The 18,959-nt window shown below is 38.9% G+C and overlaps 2 protein-coding genes across 4 annotated transcripts in view; both read right to left on the bottom strand.

The window, feature by feature from the left end:
- The window catches only part of fam171a1 (family with sequence similarity 171 member A1), a 37,616-nt gene extending 23,679 nt beyond the window's left edge, over positions 1-13,937 (bottom strand). Inside the window, exon 1 of one of the 2 annotated variants that reach the window (XM_017453448.3) lies at positions 13,639-13,937. In XM_017453448.3, the coding sequence (XP_017308937.1) occupies positions 13,639-13,747 (109 nt within the window). In that variant the 5' untranslated portion in view covers positions 13,748-13,937. Of the gene's footprint in view, positions 1-5,891; positions 6,053-13,638 lie in introns of those variants that run through there. The other variant, XM_017453449.3, reaches the window with a different exon arrangement.
- Positions 13,938-16,403: 2,466 nt separating this feature from the next.
- On the bottom strand, positions 16,404-18,905 carry LOC108256159 (zinc-binding protein A33-like). Of its 2 annotated transcripts, XM_047150193.2 has the most exons (3): positions 17,830-18,905; positions 17,592-17,713; positions 16,404-17,474 (listed from the first exon to the last, which is right to left on the bottom strand). In XM_047150193.2, the coding sequence occupies exons 2-3, from the start codon at positions 17,680-17,682 to the stop codon at positions 16,921-16,923; spliced, it is 645 nt and encodes a 214-aa protein (XP_047006149.1). In that variant the 5' UTR covers positions 17,683-17,713; positions 17,830-18,905; the 3' UTR covers positions 16,404-16,920. The 2 variants fall into 2 exon arrangements, with proteins under 2 accessions (XP_047006149.1, XP_053530879.1); XM_053674904.1 differs by lacking the exon at positions 17,830-18,905 and having other exon boundaries at positions 17,592-17,783.
- Between the last annotated feature and the right edge of the window lie 54 nt (positions 18,906-18,959).

Below are 18,959 nucleotides of genomic sequence, written 5' to 3' on the forward strand. Positions count from 1 at the left end.
GTCAGTATGTACTGCTCTATAACATCTTGTCATATCAACCTCCCCAACACAACCTGTAATTTCAACCGAAAACCAAACTAGAAGAAATTCCAGTTTAGCACAAATTACTTTCTTCTGCATCAAAACTCCTTTATCAGAAAAATGGCGACACCAATCTGACTGAGATTGTTTGTATTTAATAAAAAAAAGAAACTGGAATCTAAGCGTCATCTAAGCAGCTACTTTTTCTCTCATCACTAGAGATTATTCTTGACATGTCTTCAAGAAGCTAAGCTAAGCGCTAAAAACACTCCATGTCCAGGGAAAGTAAACTCGACCCCAATGTTCACATGCAAATACAGTAACATTAAAGAATTGATTAGGCGGCTTTTCGTTTCTTACAATCATAATGAAGATCCATTTTATTTGAGACTAAATAAATCCCAGTATTTCCATCCGTTAAAATCTTTAAAAAAAAGAAAAAAAAAGAAAAGAAAAAAAAAGATTAATTACATATAAAGTGCGTCATTCTTCAGGCTGCTGGGAAACTAAAACATAACCATAACGATCCACCGGCTTCTTCGCCTTTTCTTCATTTCTTGAGAGGCCGCTGGTGGAAAAGCACCAATGGTCACAGATTTAACCCCATCCATTTCCTGTTTATTAACCAATAGCAACATGCAGCGAGAACAATGGACTGCTTTTCCTTCCTCTAGGAAACCCCAAGGTTTGTTTTGGAAGCAATGGTGAAAGCACACTTCCTGTGAAGGCCCGAGTTTCTCGTAAAGTTGGACGGGTTCCTAAAAGCTTGGAAGACTATTAGACCAAGCTACAGATTTGCAAAAAAAAGTGTGGCGTTTAAATGGGATCGTTTTTCCTAATAATCCGAAATAGCCACTGTGTACTTACACACGCTGTATCGTGTAGTTCTGATTACAGGGGTAATGTAGTCCACAAGTTAACAGTAAAACGCAAATGACAGCGCTTTCCTGTACGTTTGAACGTCACTGTGCTGGTTATAAAGTACTCAAGAGGGTAATAGTGTGTCTTTAAACCAGATATGATGTCATTTTAAGAGCCATAACAACAATACCTGTCTACAATGAGATTTATAAATGAATCTTTTAATCATGAAAGTGTGGATTTCTAGATAGATAGATAGATAGAGTTTATCATAGTAGGTATGATAACCTAGTCTTGCTGTTCTTTGTGAAAGAGGAATAAAACACTTTTGTTACATGCAAAAACTTTCCACTACCAGCGCACCATGAGGTGTTTTATTCCTTACTTAACATTTCTGGTTGATGTCTTCCTCAAACACTTTCAGGTTTAATACATGCACCACTATAAAGTGGGACATGAAGGGACAAATATACTGTAAACAAACCTCAAACAGACTAGTGCGACGGTCTATTAAACCCCCATTTGTTTATAGAATAAACCGATATCATTTTACCACTGTGAACAACCAGTTAGACAACACACACATGACCAGACATGCACCTGTGTTCTTTTGCTAGCACAGGTGCAGGACAGGTGGATCTTTGTTTCTGCTGTGTTTACTTAACAACGAGTGCTTTTCTCAGAAGAACACCATACACTCGAAGTCTGCCCTGCACCAAAAATAGCCCAGTAATGCAGACGTAGACACTGTTTTTCGATGCGTCAGGGGTGAGTGCTTATCTGCAAACAGATATTAAAGTTGCCAGACACCATCGATCATCGCTCGCTCTGTCTCTCTTTCAGGACCTCTATCTGAAATGCAGTGTAGCACCTCATCTGTTCATCCAGAGTCAAGATCAGATCTGCCTCAGCAGGGTCAGTAACAGTAAAGATGATCTAAAGATATAATCTGAGCATTTTATTAATGATGGGGACACAGTTACACAGTGCAAACTAGCTGCTAGGGCCAAATTAGCAAACCTTCAACCAAGTGCCTATAACAAATATTAAGTTAATTACATTGTTTGATAAAAATTATAAAACTGGGTGGATGGATGGATAAATGATAAAGCAGGATGGATGGATGGATGGATAAATTATAAAAGTGTATGGATGGATGAGTGTATAAATGATTAAACTGGATGGATGGATAAATTATGAAGATGGATGGATAAATAAATAAATACTAAAACTGGATAGATGGATGGGTGTATAAATGATAAAAGTAGATGCATGGATGGATGGATGCATGGATGAGTGTATAAATGATTAAACTGGATAGATGGATGGATGTATAAATGATAAATGTAGATGCATGGATGGATGGATGGATGAGTGTATAAATGATTAAACTGGATAGATGGATGGATAGATGGATACATGTTCTGATAAAAAGCTATAATCGGGTTAATTTTTTTAAGCACCTTTCATGGTGTGTCTCTGGTGCAATGTCAGGTGCAATGCCAGTTGCAATGCCAGTCAGGTGGCAGGCATGGACCGTCTTAGACGGACTAGACCTTGGAAATCTAAGTTTGGGAACATGTAATGCTGCTTCCAGGGAAACAGCATGTGTGATATGGAAAGGACACGGCGTAGTTGGCCTTACATCCACACACAGTACAGGCTCTGATACTAAACCTCTTGATCTTTATCCTACTCTGGAGTTCCCACAGGAGATATGCCATAGGAGGGTGTGGGAATACTCACCACTTCCAAGCTGAGGGCCTTGCAGTTGGAATTTTTCCCAGTGGATAAGAGGGTTGCCACTGTCAGATTTCAGGTCTCAGGGAGGAACACAGAGTGCTGTTTGTGCGTATACACAGCCTTTCAGCCTTCTTGGAGAAGCTTAATCAGGTACCCAAAGTCACTGATTTACAAATAAGTAGTAAATATCTCCAAATTGAAATCCCAAAATTGTCAAGTCAAGCAATTTTAATTGTCCTAAACCATCTCATTTACAGGATCCAACCCTTTTTATTATGACAAGTTGTAAGCGAACAAGTAATACCATGACTGACCTCGATCAAACATTTCCCATAGCTTGCACAACACCGAGTTGGAATTTTAGATCATTCCTCCCTACAAAACTGTTTCAGTTCATCGACTTCTGAGATTTCTTACATCTCATTTGAGTTAATGTCTGGATTCGGACTTGGCCATATCAAAACACCAACTTTGTAAATGTTTCTTTGTTGTTGTACTTGTGTGTTTTGGCTCCTCTCCATTCCAGGTTAAAGTACTGCTACCCTGAGTTTCTCCTGTAAAATGCAGCCTCAATCCATGATGCTCCCTCCACCATGCTTCACAGCTACACGATTTTGGTGTTGGTGCTGTGCCATATTTCCATCTCTGAACCTAGCATTGTGCATGTCTACATTCCTGGGTTCATCTGTGGTGTTCTACCATTGCCAAAACCTCAGCAACCGACAGACAGAAAAAATAATAATAAACCAGCTACTAATAATTTACAACAGTAACAGTTCAAGGGTTACTGGAAGCAATAATTAAGAAATGACTTTAAAAAAAACCTCAGGACATAAAATTAAACCAACATCCAGACTCATAAACAGACCTCAGCCTCTTTCAGCACAGCATGGCATGTCTGGAAAGCAACCATTCCCAATAAAATCAACCAGTTAATGTGGAAAATACCGAGAGATGCAGGTAGGAGAGATCATATTAACTTGACCACTCCTCTGCAGATTCAACTCAATCCTAGATGGAAAAGAATGATTTCTGCTGACTTGCAGAGATTTACTGACATTTATGCAATGATACAGTGGGGGAAATAAGTATTGAATGCATCAACATTTTTTTTGCAACAGTTTTGCAATAATAATGTTGAGAAGCTCTTGGGAGAGCTCTTTGCTTTTACCCATCACGAGATGTTCCTTGTGTGACACCTTGGTAATGAAAAGTCTTTTTTTATAGACATCAATTTACTAACCCAGCTGATATTAATTTGCACATATAGGGGGTATAATTGCTTACGGATTTCAGCTGGTTCCTTGCCTTAAATTACCTTCGAGAACTGCTTTTTCTTAGCGTGTTCAATACTTTTTTCCCTGTGTTATTCCACTTTATTACACATAACTTTATTTATGGACTTTAATGTTGTGAATTCCTTCTATTTTCAGAGTTCTTCAGTTAATGCTGATGTCTGGTGAAAATTTCGTGTGAAAAGCCTTATTGGAAATATACTTACTGAAAAAAAAAATTGAAAATTTAATGAATACTTATTTCCCCCACTTTATGTTTAATTAGTGCTCTCCAATTAATAATAAATCACATTTAAATATTTACTAAAGAGTGTTATTTCTCTAATCAATATGAACCACAATTTCCAAAAATAATGATGTTATAGAGACTAGTTTAAGATACGATTTACTTAAGAGAAAGTTTCAATAAAAATCATTCAACCTGACTGGGTTTTTTTTATTTGTTTTTTTTGTATAGTGTATACTCTATAAATCAAGGATGTGATTTAAATTTTTGCTACATGACCTGTGAACACACACCTAATATCAGGAGGATGTGAATGTTAAAATTACATGTGGAATGTTGAATACTTTGACCCTTTGCACTCAGAGGTCACAGTCTACTACATGTAGTAAAAGGGGCGGAGCTTTCGAAGAGTGCTGAGGTTTCAACTTTGCTGAAAAACTGGTCACTGACAGAGAATCGTGCTTCATCGTAGATGCAACTTAAAAACAATACGTTTGAACTTGACTTCTGTGGGTTTTTAAATCAGCGTTTCTTCCTGAGGAGGTTGTTTTGGTGGAGTTTTGGTGGAGTTTGAAGACAGACAACTTGGCATTTCCGTTTAAAAAATGTTAGTGTTTGACTTCAGACATTAATACTCTACATACTCAAGGACATCGTCTACAGTATATAGTGCATAGTATGCAATTTGAGGCATAGATTATATTTCAGAAAAAACAACCTTCTCCATGAAGCGAAATTAACCACTACGTGCGTCCTTTCTCCTTCGGATTGGCTGAATTGGCTTTTCCACTGAGAGAATTTTATTCTCCTTTGGTTTGACTGCTGATTTATTTGAAAAAGCAAAAAAGTGGAGTTTTCAGGTTGGTGGCCACTTCACCATAGCGGGGATTCTTGAACAGAACATGACGGTTGTGAAGTTTGGGCTAATTGCTTAAGAAGAGCAGGTTCATAATGAAATTTACCTAAATATGACCTATACCCCCCCAACAGTTTTGCATAACATCAAGCTTGGCTGCACTGAGAAGAATTGTTTTGCCATACACACTTTCCACATACACATCTAGATTGACAGATCTATTGTTATTTCCTCAGCAGGGGAGCATTAAATCCCTGCACACAATGATACAGTGTAGCTCTTTCCTGTGAACCTCCATTCACTAGTTTCCTACAGAAATATCTTCACTCTTGACCGCCTCCTTGCTTTTTTCTTAGCTCACCTTGGAAATCCCCTTTACTCTCCTCCTTACAGCTCTCCTCCAGACGTCTCTTAAATAGTTTGCAGCTTCCCGAGATGCCATTCAAAATTTTTATAACAGGATGGCACAGAAAGGCAAAAAACAAGTACTGTTTTTAGGTTGCCAGGTGACAAAGCAATACGTAAATAATAAAACTCCTAGAAAGTGCTGTAATAGGAAAAATTATTTTACATTTTTTTTTACTTTTCAAAGCAGCTTGTCATGTTACAGAGAAACTGCAGCGTCTTCCATCTTCAGATTTGAAAAACGTAGTTACCGTTTTACCTTTGACTGATACAAAGACATTGGAGACTCCTTCCAAAAACGGCTAAACATTTCCTCACAGAAAACGGCAACAATTCAGCGAGTATTCGTCAACTGACCCACTGATCCAAGTTGTGAAATACCGTATCCAATTAAACAAGTTTACAGTCTTCCTAAACGGAACAAGGCAATCAATCTTTTTCTAAACAAATCAAGTAACCAATCAAAATTGCACAGTGAACATACCATATCCAGGCATTCTTGAACTCAAGGCTAAAAATAGCTACATGTTAGAACAACAGCAGCATGTCCCCACGACTGTGATGGCAAATCGTGCTCTGTTTTTCCTGTGAAAATGAAGGTATCGTCTCCTACCTCGTCCCAAGGAGTCACAGATTCAAATCCAACTCATGACTAATGCCACTGTCCCCTCAGGCAAGGCATTTAACCCCACCATGCTCCAAAGGCACCGTCCCTACAATCAGGTTATGAGAGTCGCTCTGGGCAAAATCTTCAGTTAAATGCAAACCAAGATGCAATTATCTTCTACAGGCGCAAATACAAAAGACTACACTGTACAGCCGCCAGGGTAACGCGAGTCACCTGACATTCCACTCTCTTCCCTCAGGAGTAGGAACAATGCCTCATCTTATACGAGGCCAAACTAATTGGGTTCAAAAGTCACAATTTAACCAGGTTAAGAGAAGTGGTGGCTTAACGGTTAATGTATTGTGCTACTGATTGAAAGGTCGTGAGTTCAAATCCCAGCGTTGCCGAGCTTCCACTGTTTGACCCTTGGGCAAGACTTTTAACCTCAACTGCTCTTATAACCAATAATTTCATGTCATGTTACACGCCCCACTCCCACACTCCCAGCTATCAGAGAGTAAAAACCATCGAGTTAAAAGATTGAGTGATTGCACTGGTCACTTGACTACGTTCTTTCATGGAGAGAATGCACCGTTACCAAAATGAGACTCATCTGCACTTGTGAAGTGCCTGACTGTACACCGGATCACAACGACAGATACATGCCACATTATGCAGGTTAGAAAGAACGCTTCGCTACCTTTCAAATGAAACCAGCCCCGTGCTTCTGTGATCTATGGTGTCTGAGAAAGAGGCGGAGGAATTTGGCATTTTAGCCGACTTTGGAGCTTTATCATCAACTAAAAATGACACCACAGGCGCTGCCATGGAGCTTGTTTTAATCGATTGTTGGTCGTAGACAGTGTTTGTTCAATTGACCTTTGTGCACTCTCTTGAGGTTACCCTCTCATCTCACCCTCATTGTAAACAAATGTTCACGGAGAAATACTCAGCAATAGCTACCACTACTAGTGCTAGTTTGAAGATGTTATAATGTACATACATACAGACAGACAGACAGACAGACAGACAGACATATATATCCATACGTATACAGATTTTACATAGTGTGTACACTGCTATCTGTCCATTCTACACATACTGGCATATGTTACTGTTTCCCTTTTTGGTAACTTCATGACGGAATGAACTGTATGAAACGATATCTCTCTCGCTCTCTCTCTTTCATGGAAACACCTACAGGAATGAGCAAGCCAGTGAGTATTCTAGCATGACGGACTGAAGGTTAGCGCCTTAATCCAGTGATTAAGGCTTTGTATCTTGTAGTCTGTCTGCAACTGACACACATCATCACAGACACAACCAGCCTAATTTTCTACTCAGCCATAAAACACTATTTTAATAAAACATAGCTCGCAACAGAAAAGCATGCGCCTGGAGATCAAATCGAGTTCAAATTGAAATCATGCCACAGCCCTTCTTGAGTCAGGAGTCCCATGTCAATCACAGCGACACTAGTCAATCGTGGCCATCTGTGAGCGGACGTGTATGCAGAAGAGGGTGGATAACACTTTGCTCAGAGCGTGTTCCGGTGCCCTACGGTGCAGCATGAGCAGCAGTTCAAAAATATGCGTTTGTCTGGCTTCCCGTACATAATTTATGCATTATACCCAGAGTATTAAATGTTACCGGCTATGCTAGGCTAAGCTAAGGTAGCGCTATAAGAGAACTGTTAGGACGTAAACTTGCTGAAATAGTTCCAGTTCGAACTCTTGTGTAGTACAAAAGAGCACTGTTAACCTAAATCTACTTCTACTATTGAAACTGACTAGCATAGCAAAAGTGGTAAACTTATGCTAATGCTATTACTTGTGCTTTACCAGTGCAGTTTAACCTACAAAACCTTTAATGGCAATCTAATGTCAAACAATAAATAATAAAATAAACTAAAATTCTTGTCGTTGGTGATTAGTTAACCCGTAAAAACTCTCTTTTTGCTGATTTTGGGAATTTTATATCCAGGAAAGCAAGCGTACTGACAATATTGTGTGCAGTGTGTGTGTGTGTGAATTGTATTTCTAGTGAACTAAACCCAGCCTGAGGATATATCAGGGACTTGGTTGCAGTTCTGGGTTGCAAATGTAGCTCAGTGTGTTTTCACACAGCCATAGTCTACAATAAAGTATGAAACATGGCACTGAAAGAAGAAAAACAAATGTAATAAGTTGTGTCAAGCTTGTCAAAGTAAGTGTTTAAATGAACACAGTTCAACTACAAATCCATTTCTCCTTATAAATTATGATTTATATATAGACTGTGGCTTTTTTTTTTTCTTCTTCTTCTTTTTTTGGCTAGGGATGCAATAAATGCTATCCTGGACGTTATTTGTAATGTGGACACAGCTGGAGTGAGAGACAGAGAAGCATAAAAATGAGATAGCGAGAGAGAGAGAGAGAGAGAGAGAGAGAGAGATGAAACTAGACCAGGAAACTGTGCTATAACAAGCTGCTATAGTGTTCGACATGTCGAGCTTTAACTGGGGTTGCCTGTTGTGAAGAAGAATTAGATATAGTAATCATTTATACAGTTTATATTCTATGTTTATATGATTGGAATTCACCAAATACGCAAAAGTGACAGCTAACCGTAAGCTGTGATTGGTTCCAGCTCTGCATGATGATACAGAACACAAGCAACCCTGTAAATATATAAAGCATAAAACACAAGTGGAGTTACAGGAAAATGATCAGCGACTGGCTGGTGCGATGAGGCCTGACACCAAGTGCAATTATTCTTAGCACGCCAAAATTGATTATGTTCCAAAAAAACAGCATTTCCCCACAGTGTTTTATTTCACTTGCACCACAGCAATTTTCCAACTGTTATTTTATTGAAATGAATTAAATAATGATGGGTTTATCCATAGTTTTTCCATTTATAATTACATTTAAATGTCTTGGAACGTCAGTGAAACAAGTTCGTTCCTGTTATTCCTTGCATTACAGCAGTTATAAACTCTCTCCATCTTAATAAGACACAAAAAAACAAAAACAAATGCAGTCTGTCCTGGTACTAAGAAAGCTCAAAGCGTCCCGAAGACTTTCCCATGGCGGAAAACGTCAAAGTTACAGCTTCAGACTGCTACAGAGCACGGACACTGGAGACTCCTCCCAAAAATGCTAACTGAACATTTCCTCGAGGAAAACTTCACCAAGTCCCTGTGTAAATTATTACCACTTAAAAAGGTAACATACAAGAACGAGCGCATAAATATAAACCTTGGAATTACTTTAAATCAACACCTTCGTTACGATCAGGCAGAGCTGTGGTACAAATTAAAACACTGCATTTACTGACTGACATAATCGCTCAAACACTTAAACCAGAGCATCTGTTTAACCCCGAGTCTGTGCTTCAGTAACCCTGACAATACAATCCTGGCACAAAAGATCAGTCACTACACTGGAGGCACGCAGGCCACATTTTTGAGGCATTAAATGTCTCAAAATCCCAGTTGTATTGATCAGCTGCAACACTCAGCACAGATGGTCAAGGTTGCACAAGGTTAGTGTGTGTATGTGTGGGTGTAAAGGACAAATTCAGGACTGGTTAATAACCAACTCTTCTCTTTTACTGACCGGTTCATAGTTTAATCCTTTGAACCTAATGAACACTGTGTCTTGATGTTTAACTGTTGAGTCGTTTCCTCAAGTGATGAGGCGATGACTTTATATCTGCTATAACATGCACCGATCCACTATAACATTAAAACCCACTAACAAGTGAAGTGAAGAACACTGATCGTTACAATGGCAAATGTTAAGGGGTGGGATATATTTATTAGGCAGCAAGTGAACAGTCAGTTCTCGAAGTTGATGTGTTAGAAGCAGGAAAAATGGGAAGTGTAAGGATCTGAGCGACTTTGCAGTGGTTAGTACCTACCAAAAGTGGTCCAAGGAAGGACAACCGGTGAACCGGAGACAGGGTCATGGTCGCCCAAGGCTCACTGATGTGCACGGAGAGCTAGGGGCCGTTTACACGACAACGTTCAAAGTGCAAGTTTTTGAAAATGCTGCCGTTATCGTCTCCGTGTAAACGTACAAAAAAACGAAAATCCGTGAAAACGATGACGTCATGTGCACATCCATCCAACATTAAAACTAGCATCAGACTCAGCCATGACTTGAAAACACACACACACACACACACACACCTAACCTAAAGACCAACTTCTGGATCGACGAACACACTTGAACGGCGGCTTTCTGCCAAATCATGATTCACGTTTATACGCTAATAATTAAAGTAATAAACGTCTGCAAGAAATACACGAGTCATACAGCCCTAATGCACAGCCATGCGCAAATCCCAGCCACACTTTGAGCTTGTATCTCACGTGTTGTTCTGTACCACATAAAACAAGCAGGCCTACAAGTCTGCCTTTCCTTTTCACGCAAAAAAAAAGAAGACTTCTCCAGATGTGAGGCAGGCAGCCGACTCGCTCCTCCACCCTATAAAAAGAAAGAGTCCTGAGAGCGTGTAACTCATGTGGACGAGGCGAAGCTGCTCGGGAAGGACTGGACGACATGAGCACAGTCTTTTATTCACTGCTGTGGTTGTTTAATTTGCTGTTAAGAGATAATAAGATTTCCTCTATTAAAAGCTTGTTTTGGTCTAACGTTACTCATCTTGCTGTGCAGAAAAGTCAAACGAAAACCGCTGGATCTTTTAAGAGTAGTAACCGATATCCAAGGCTCGCTGTATGAGAAAAACATTAGAGCTCATTATAAAAGGAAAGCAGAGGTTCCAGACTCCATTAAACATATTTTTCTGGCATTGCATTTGTTTAATGACTGGTGTTAAAAAAAAAAAAGCAGCAGCAGCGTTGCCAGGAAAAGATTACAAAGTTACAAACACACACAGTTAGCTTTCATTCAAATGATTTGCTAATCTTAAGGACAATATTTAGTTGCTGCTTTAATATGATACATTTTGGAATTTTTTCAAACTTAAACCATATATTTTGACATCAAGAATGAGAAAGCAAGCGCAAGAATAACGAAGGAAGCACACTAATACAATACAACACGAGAAGGGTCAAAGATTAAATAAGTAAGGAGTGACACACGATAGGCCGTGCTGTTATAGTAAAAATAATCGACCCTGAAGTGAATTATTTTCCCATAAGAGCATGTTCCAAAGAGTTATTCCTCTTATCCCACAGCGATTTGCCAACAGTTACATTTTTTAATGAATTAGTGAACATTGCACTTCTCTTGTAACAGTTTAAAGCTACGTTTAGACCATTTTTAGAACGGCTGTGAAACAATTTTGTTCCTGCTGTCCCTTATATGTTATAGCACCTCTAAAGAGTCGTTCCCTCAGCAACCTCTCTTTTATTTGTTCTCCGTACAAAAAAAAAAAAAAGGCACCTTGTCATGATACCGAGAAACCAAAAAAGCATGAAATCCTATTCTGAAGACTTTAGCGTGGTGGAAAACTAACAGAAAGCATTACCATCTCAACAATTATACAAGTTCATTGGTGAATAACAATTTATTGTTATTGATTATATATATAATCAAATTTATTTTAGAGTATTTATGTATTATTTTTATGGAAGCACAAAAAGCATCGAATTAAACTACAGTCCTAAAATAATAATATATATTCTGGTGTGAGTGTGTGAGTGTGTGTGTGTATTGGGTTCTTTTCTGTTTTGGACAAACAGTTGTGCAAGTTTTAGTCTGAAGTTCATATTTGTAACACTCAGTTTGTGGATTTTATTTTAAATAAACAAAAAAAGGGTACTGAAAGTTTGTGCCGCCCCATCCAATTAATCGAGAAAAAAATAAAATAAAATAAAATAATAATAATAATAATCGGCCAACTAATCGATTATGAAAATTGTTAGTTGCAGCCCTAGAATATTTTGAGATACTCTATTTTTGATTTCCATGAGCTGTAAGCTGTAAACGACAAGATTAATACAAACAAAACACTTTATGTGTAATGAATCTAGAATATATGAAAGCTCCACTTTTTGAATTAAACTGCGGAAAAAAAGTACTTTACCACAATACTCTAATTTTTTTAGATGCACCTGTACTCTCCCTCTGACTTTCTGTATCTCTGAAAATCAGTCATGTTGTCGTCAGTGGGCGTGGCATTAAGCCCAATTGCTGCCAGGAGGCGTGACCACGTCTGGACATTCTATTAACGGCCATTCAAATAAATCAAATGGTACCAAGGTTGCCAGATTGTTCATGTTGCGTTCTTATTTATTATATATATCTACATTATATACACATACACAAAGGCTTTTAGCAGCAGAGTGTAATCCTAAATGTAAATTCTTGTATTTTTGGTTGTAACTGCTATGTTTCTAGTATCAAACAGACTGCTTTTATATCATATATTTGAGTCCTGAAGAGCAAAATAACGAAGACAGTGAAATCTGGCAACCCACATACAGAGCGCCAATCTGGACTGACTTCGGTATTGATCCTAAAGTGATTTTATCCACATTGATTATCTGACTCCTTTCGTGTATAATACTGGGGGTAACTAGCCTGGGGTGGTAAAGATCTCCAAAATGGTAACAAAGTGAGAGAAATGCGGGGATATTTGACAGAACTGGTGGATTGTGGATAGTGTGTGACTGGGAATAAGCGGGGGAGGGGAACATCTATACATTCAAATCAGAGTCAGTCTGGAGAGAAGCGCTGGGCTTCCCCCACAAAAGCATCTAATACATTTTTAACCTTTATAATAAGGTATTTTTACCATGACCATTTAACTCCACATTTACACTACTGCATCAGGACGCTAAGCATCCTGCTATTCCTCTCAAGTCTATTCAATTTAAACTCCTCTTGCGCCATGTGAGAGTTCCTTCATAAGAAAAATAATTGTACTCCCTGCTATTTTACAGATGTAGCATTTATATGCATCTTTTATGTGAATCATTTCTGAAACGCCACATGAATTCTAATATTCACAGCAAAACATCTATCCACTACATTTACTCTATACATACATACATACATACATACATACATACATACATACAACAACACCAAAGGATTATAACCAAACATAAAGCTGTTACAGACTCACTGTAAACGTTGAACTGTTTTATTAAAGTTACACAGCGTATTAGCTTATATAATCGGTCACAATATTAGACAAGAATATAAACATATTTTCTATACGAATATCTGTAGTAGGCGTTTGGATATTAGGAGCTAACAAGCTAGCGAAACGCTATGGGATGCTACAGCGATGACATTCGGATAAATCGGAATGAATAAAACAGCACCTGAGCAACTTTGTTAAAATAACAATGAAGGGAAGGAAAAAAATATGTGCCGTTAAAAGATGATAAAACGAAACATTGGACTTTTAGGGTGGGGAAAAATAAGCTGACTGTAGGAGTAATAACAACAACAATAATAATAATAATAATAATAACGGGGGGTTGTTTTAAAAGTAGCTGACAGCAGGTTAGCATACCTAGCTAGCTTTGTTGATGGGATTAGCCCACCCGCAAAGGGAATCCCGTCCACCTCTTTACACCAACACAGCTCAAACTTTTTTTATTTTTATTTTTGTAATTTTTGCTGAGGGGGAAACAACAACATCATCATTTGATTTCACTGACCTTTGGCGTCGCTATCTTCTCGCAAAGCTTCCGTTAGTGCTTTCCAGATACTGCATCCTAAAAGACAGAGCACAATCACGGCGGATCTGCTGATATCCGAGGACCGCATTATTAAAACCTGCAGGAAAGAGAGAGCTTCTGAAAAAGGTCGCGGTTTCTATTGCAGCAAACATCCGTTCGAGTTGTTTCTCCCTTCCATAATTTTATGATGTTTTGATCCCTGTGTCAGATGTTGAAGATCATCCCGAAAAATCATCCAACATCCTCTACTGATGCCGCCGACAACTCCTGGTTTAAAAAAAAAAAAAAAAAAACAGATTCAAGGGAGTGTAAGAGCGCCACCAGTTTTAACCCTTTCCTTTCCTTTTTACTTTCACCGTCTGTGCTACTCCTCTTTCAGGAAGGATGACAATCACTCTTCTTATATTCTGTGTGATGGAAAAATTCACACAGTTGATCTTCACACAGTAAAATTCACACAGTTGAAAAATTTACAGTTGATCTACTAAATAGAGCTCTATGTTCAGTTAGTTATCGTTCTCACATTGTAAACACGATATCATAATAGATACCAAAGCAATTTAGTATCCCGTCAGCAGTTATCTTTATTAGCAACTTGCCCATGAAAGGAAAAGTCCACTCTGTGGACTTTAAATAGAATGATTAAATAGAATGATAATGAGTCTTTATTGTGCATGTATACATTACAGCACAGTGAAATTCTTTTCTTCACATACCCCAGCATGTTAGGAAGTTGGGGTCCGAGCGCAGGGTCAGCCATGATGCAGTGCCTTGGAGCAGAAAGGGTTAAGAGCCTTGCTCAAGGACCCAACAGATTGGCAGTGCTGGGGCTTGAACCCCCAACCGTCTGTTCAGTAACCCAGAGCCTTAAAAGCTAAGCCACAACTGTCCCGTACGCTTATGTTGCTTATATAAAGGGCAGAAAGGCTGCTAAAGCATCTTACAGACAAAGATTAGAGAATGAAATGACTACACTGCATATGAATGTAGAAAAACATGGCAAGGTCTAGCACACATCACGGACTATAAAGGCCGGACATATGCGAACAGCTCTGTATCTCTACCGGATGAGCTCAACCTTTTGTATGCACACACAACGCTGGAAGTGGCACCTGATGAAGTACTCATGTTGTCCCCTACACAAGTCACTGATCAGAGTGAACACACGCAAGGCGGCAGGTCCAGATAACATCCCAGCATTTATTATGCCCACATAATACATAGTTGAGGTCATGCATCTACATACTACATACACCTCACAGAATCTGCAATCTAACATCCATCCATCTTCTGTACTGCTTATTCTTACAGGGTCACAAGGAACCTGGTGCCTATCCAGTGGGCATGGGGCACAAATCGGGGGACACCCTGGATAGGGTGCCAGTCCATCGCAGGGCACAATCACATACACATTCACACAGCCATTCATACACTACAGACACTTTTTGGACATGCCAATCCACCTACAGTGCATGTCTCTGGGCTGGGGGAGGAAATCAGAGTACCTGAAGGAAACCCCTGAAGCACGGGGAGAACATGCACGCTCCGCACACACAGCTCTGCGGCACGAATCGAACCCTCAAACCTGGAGGTGTGAGGAAAATGTGCTAACCACTATGCCACCGTGCCCCCACAATCTAACACTATTATGTTAATAATAATAAAAATAATAATAAGCGGGATCACACATTTTTATTATTTTGTTTAAAGACCTTATTTTTTCCATTCAGTACTGCCCTTCTAAAGCTACATAAGATACTGACATGTTTCCCAGAAGACAAAATAATTACTGTTCATCCTGTTTAGAAGTTTACACCCCCGGCTCTTGATGAATTGTGTTGGCTGCTTGATCATCAGTGAATGTTTGCGCCTTTTGAAATAGTTGTGTGCGACTCCCTCATGTGAAAAGATGGATCTCAAATATCATATAGCCACTGTTGGAAAGGGGTCAAATATGCAGAAGATGCCGGAAAAGCAAAGAATGTGCAGGACCTGGAGGATTTTTCTGAAGAGCAGTGGGCAGTTTAACTGCTCAGGACAAACAAGGGACTCATGAACAACTATCACAAAGCATAAAAACAGTCACTGATCATCCAGGTAACAGCACGCAGTATTAAGAATCGAGCGTATGTAACTTTTGGAATTGGTTCATTTGTGTAAAATCAGTTATTATTGTGTCTTGTGGACAATATGTAAATATCTGTTATGTGAAATAGCTTATTCAGGGCAGAACTAAACATGATTGATAACAATCAAGTTTCAATGTTAGCTTCTTTTCTCACTCACCATTTTTGTAATATCAGTGAGAAATTCGTTAATTGGAGAATGCAGAGTTATTCCCGCTTTTCACCAGTAATGCGTGCTGTATCTCTTCACATTTTGGGAAAACGCTGCCAGTGCTTATTCTAGTTTTACCATGTTCTTGGAAGCATGTCGTATGTGCACTATTTTTATGCACTGGGCATAAAAATTTCCTTTTGTACAGACTGCGATGTGGGTGGAGTTAAGCGGCATTGGGTGTATCTATAACAAGACTGACAGGTGTAAACACAGACAAGCACAAATGGGTTTTGGAATCTGAAAATGCTTAAATAATTATTGTTTAGCATGTATTACATATTTTTCGGGTTATCTGTACCAGTAAGAAATAATAATAATAATAATAATAATAATAATAATAATAATAATAATAATAATAAAGCAATTAATACATCTTTAAGCCTAAAACTGTATTTATAGGGAATTAGCAGCCTATCATTTTGCTCTTAATCAGAAATGGAAAGCACAAGGCTGCCATCTTGTGTGCATCTTTTTTTTATTTGGCAAATGACTGTCTTTGATATCTGAAACATCACTCATTCACCATCTACATAGGTTCCCCCTGATATCCACATTGATGCCGATACGTATTAACAGGACTTATACGTACTTCTATCTTCTACCCAAACCACACAAGGAAAACAATTCTTATATCTTTTACTTCATGTCCCACAGAAATATTTCTGTGGATATTTCCCATATCTTAATATTTCCCAAGGATATTTCTGGATGTCAGTTTGCACTGGTTGATCATTTTATCAAGCATTAATCATTTCACATATCAACTAGTTTCACCTAAAGCATCAGAAGCATTTTATTTGCACAGATAACGAAGGACTTTTGTCCAAAATGTTCTGTTTCTCTGGAAACTTTGTGTACTATGCAGAATTATACTACATCTGTCATTTTTTACTCCATGGATTAATGCTTTAGCTACTTGCCTCACTCTCTAACGTGTTCTGTATTCAGTATATAATCAATATGTAATGGTAATATCCTCAGAACTGAAAGTTTGCATGGAGTAATAAAGAAAGGAAAGACTCCCTCGGTAAAAGAATGGCTGAAAGAAAACACTGGCGTGTCAGTAACAGGGTCGGAGAATTCCACTTCTCCTCTCTGAAAGTCCAGCTGAACTCTGATCTTCTGTAGGCTGACTTTAAGATGGAGCTTAAAGGCTGCCGCTGTTGAAAACCGTGCCAGATATTCACCATGAGAAGCCTTGACACTCCAGGTTTCGCTACCCAAGTCAGTTTTTCCAGTCCTTGGGATAAATCCAGTTGTCACACCGACCTCCCAATCAGGAACGTCTGTGACGTCAATATCCCAGCTATGGATGCCTGAGGTAAATGTTTCGGAGCCTACGACGCAGTAAACTTGATCAAATCTTTCTGGATTATTAGGGAGGTATTGTGTTCCATAACCACGCTGGACACTGGTCAGGTCTTCTGAAAGGATGAGTTCGGGGTGGGCTGTGTTTGGATCCAAAATCACAGAGGCTGCAGAGAGAAAAAAAAATAAAAAGAGACAGAACAAAAATCCAAGAACACCTGCAAAATACTTTTTAGGTAGCTTTTATTAGAAAATAATTCTCTAGTTTTGTGTTAGAAACTCACTGTATTGAACGATCTCTTGCATTTTCTCCCACACTCTGAACGCCAGGTTCCCCACGTGCTTGGCTTCATCAATCAGCGCTCCTGAAAACATCTGCGGATCCTGCAAGGAGCATTGAGCCCTGCTATAAGTAGCAAAGCATTCAGGAGTCAGTGCTGTTATGGGTCAAAGAATTCAGAGAATTGAATTTCCAACTTGTGAAAGCATTCATAGGAAAGAAACGTAAGTAGGATGACTTACGCTTTTGCTACTGCTCTTAAGCTCTATGGAAAAAAATACCAGTCAAATAAAAGACATACCAGTCAAAACATTGGGACATAGAAGCAGCTTCTTCATTATTACTATATTCTACTACTTTAGAATTGTAATGAATACATGAAAACTATGAAATTAGGCATTTGAAATTAATAATAAAATAATGGCAATGTTTTTGTTAATTTAGTGCACTCTCCTATAAAGAAAATGTGCCTATGGTTTAAAGCAGTGGTTCTCAAAGTGTGGTCAGTTTAACCCCGGGGTCACAGAAACATAGCTATGGAGTATGTGATTAGTAGTAGTAATTAATTGATTGATTAATTATTATTATTAGTAGTAGTAATTAATTGATAGATTAACTAATTTATTTGTGCATTTTTAAAAAAAAATTATTTTACAGTGGTGGAAATCACAACCCAACATTATCAAGTTATTCGATTAATTACTGAGTTCTTATAGTTATTGGCCTATTTGATGTCAGACCTATTTGATGTGAGACAGAAACAAAACAAACAATGTCAAAACAAGATTAATAAAATGAGCAAAACAAGAACTGGAAGAACACGGCATGGAACACACGACAGGCTACATACAACAGAAGCTTTGCAGCTAAATACAGGGTGCGTCTCAATCAGCTCCCTAGGTCGTGAATCAGTATGTACCCAATTTGGGACACTGGTAAGGATCCTGGCTCACTACACATTGGGACAGTGATGACTCAATTTATGGCGACATGACTACGTACTCGCGTTTTAAAACATCACCACAGACATATATCAAAAACAGGCAGGGCCGATATCTTTCTGACATTATATCATTAAAGAAAAAACGCTGTGTCTAAGCGGTTACAGATCTGGGTTACTGATTGGAAGGTTAGCGGTTCAAACCCTCTCTGCTCCAGGGGTGCTGTATCATGGCTGACCATGAGCAGAGAGGGTTAAGGGCCTTGCTCAAGGGCCCAACAGGGGCAGCTTGGCAGTGCTGGGGCTTGAACCCCCAACCTTCTGAGCAGTAACCCAGAGCCTTAACCGCCAAGCCACCACTTGCCCACCAGTGCTTACGCTTGTCTCACCTTACGGTCATGTGCCGCAATATCTATAGTGCAACATTGATGA

Source organism: Ictalurus punctatus, chromosome 23, assembly GCF_001660625.3.
Source record: "Ictalurus punctatus breed USDA103 chromosome 23, Coco_2.0, whole genome shotgun sequence".
In the NCBI taxonomy this organism is placed as follows: domain Eukaryota; kingdom Metazoa; phylum Chordata; class Actinopteri; order Siluriformes; family Ictaluridae; genus Ictalurus; species Ictalurus punctatus.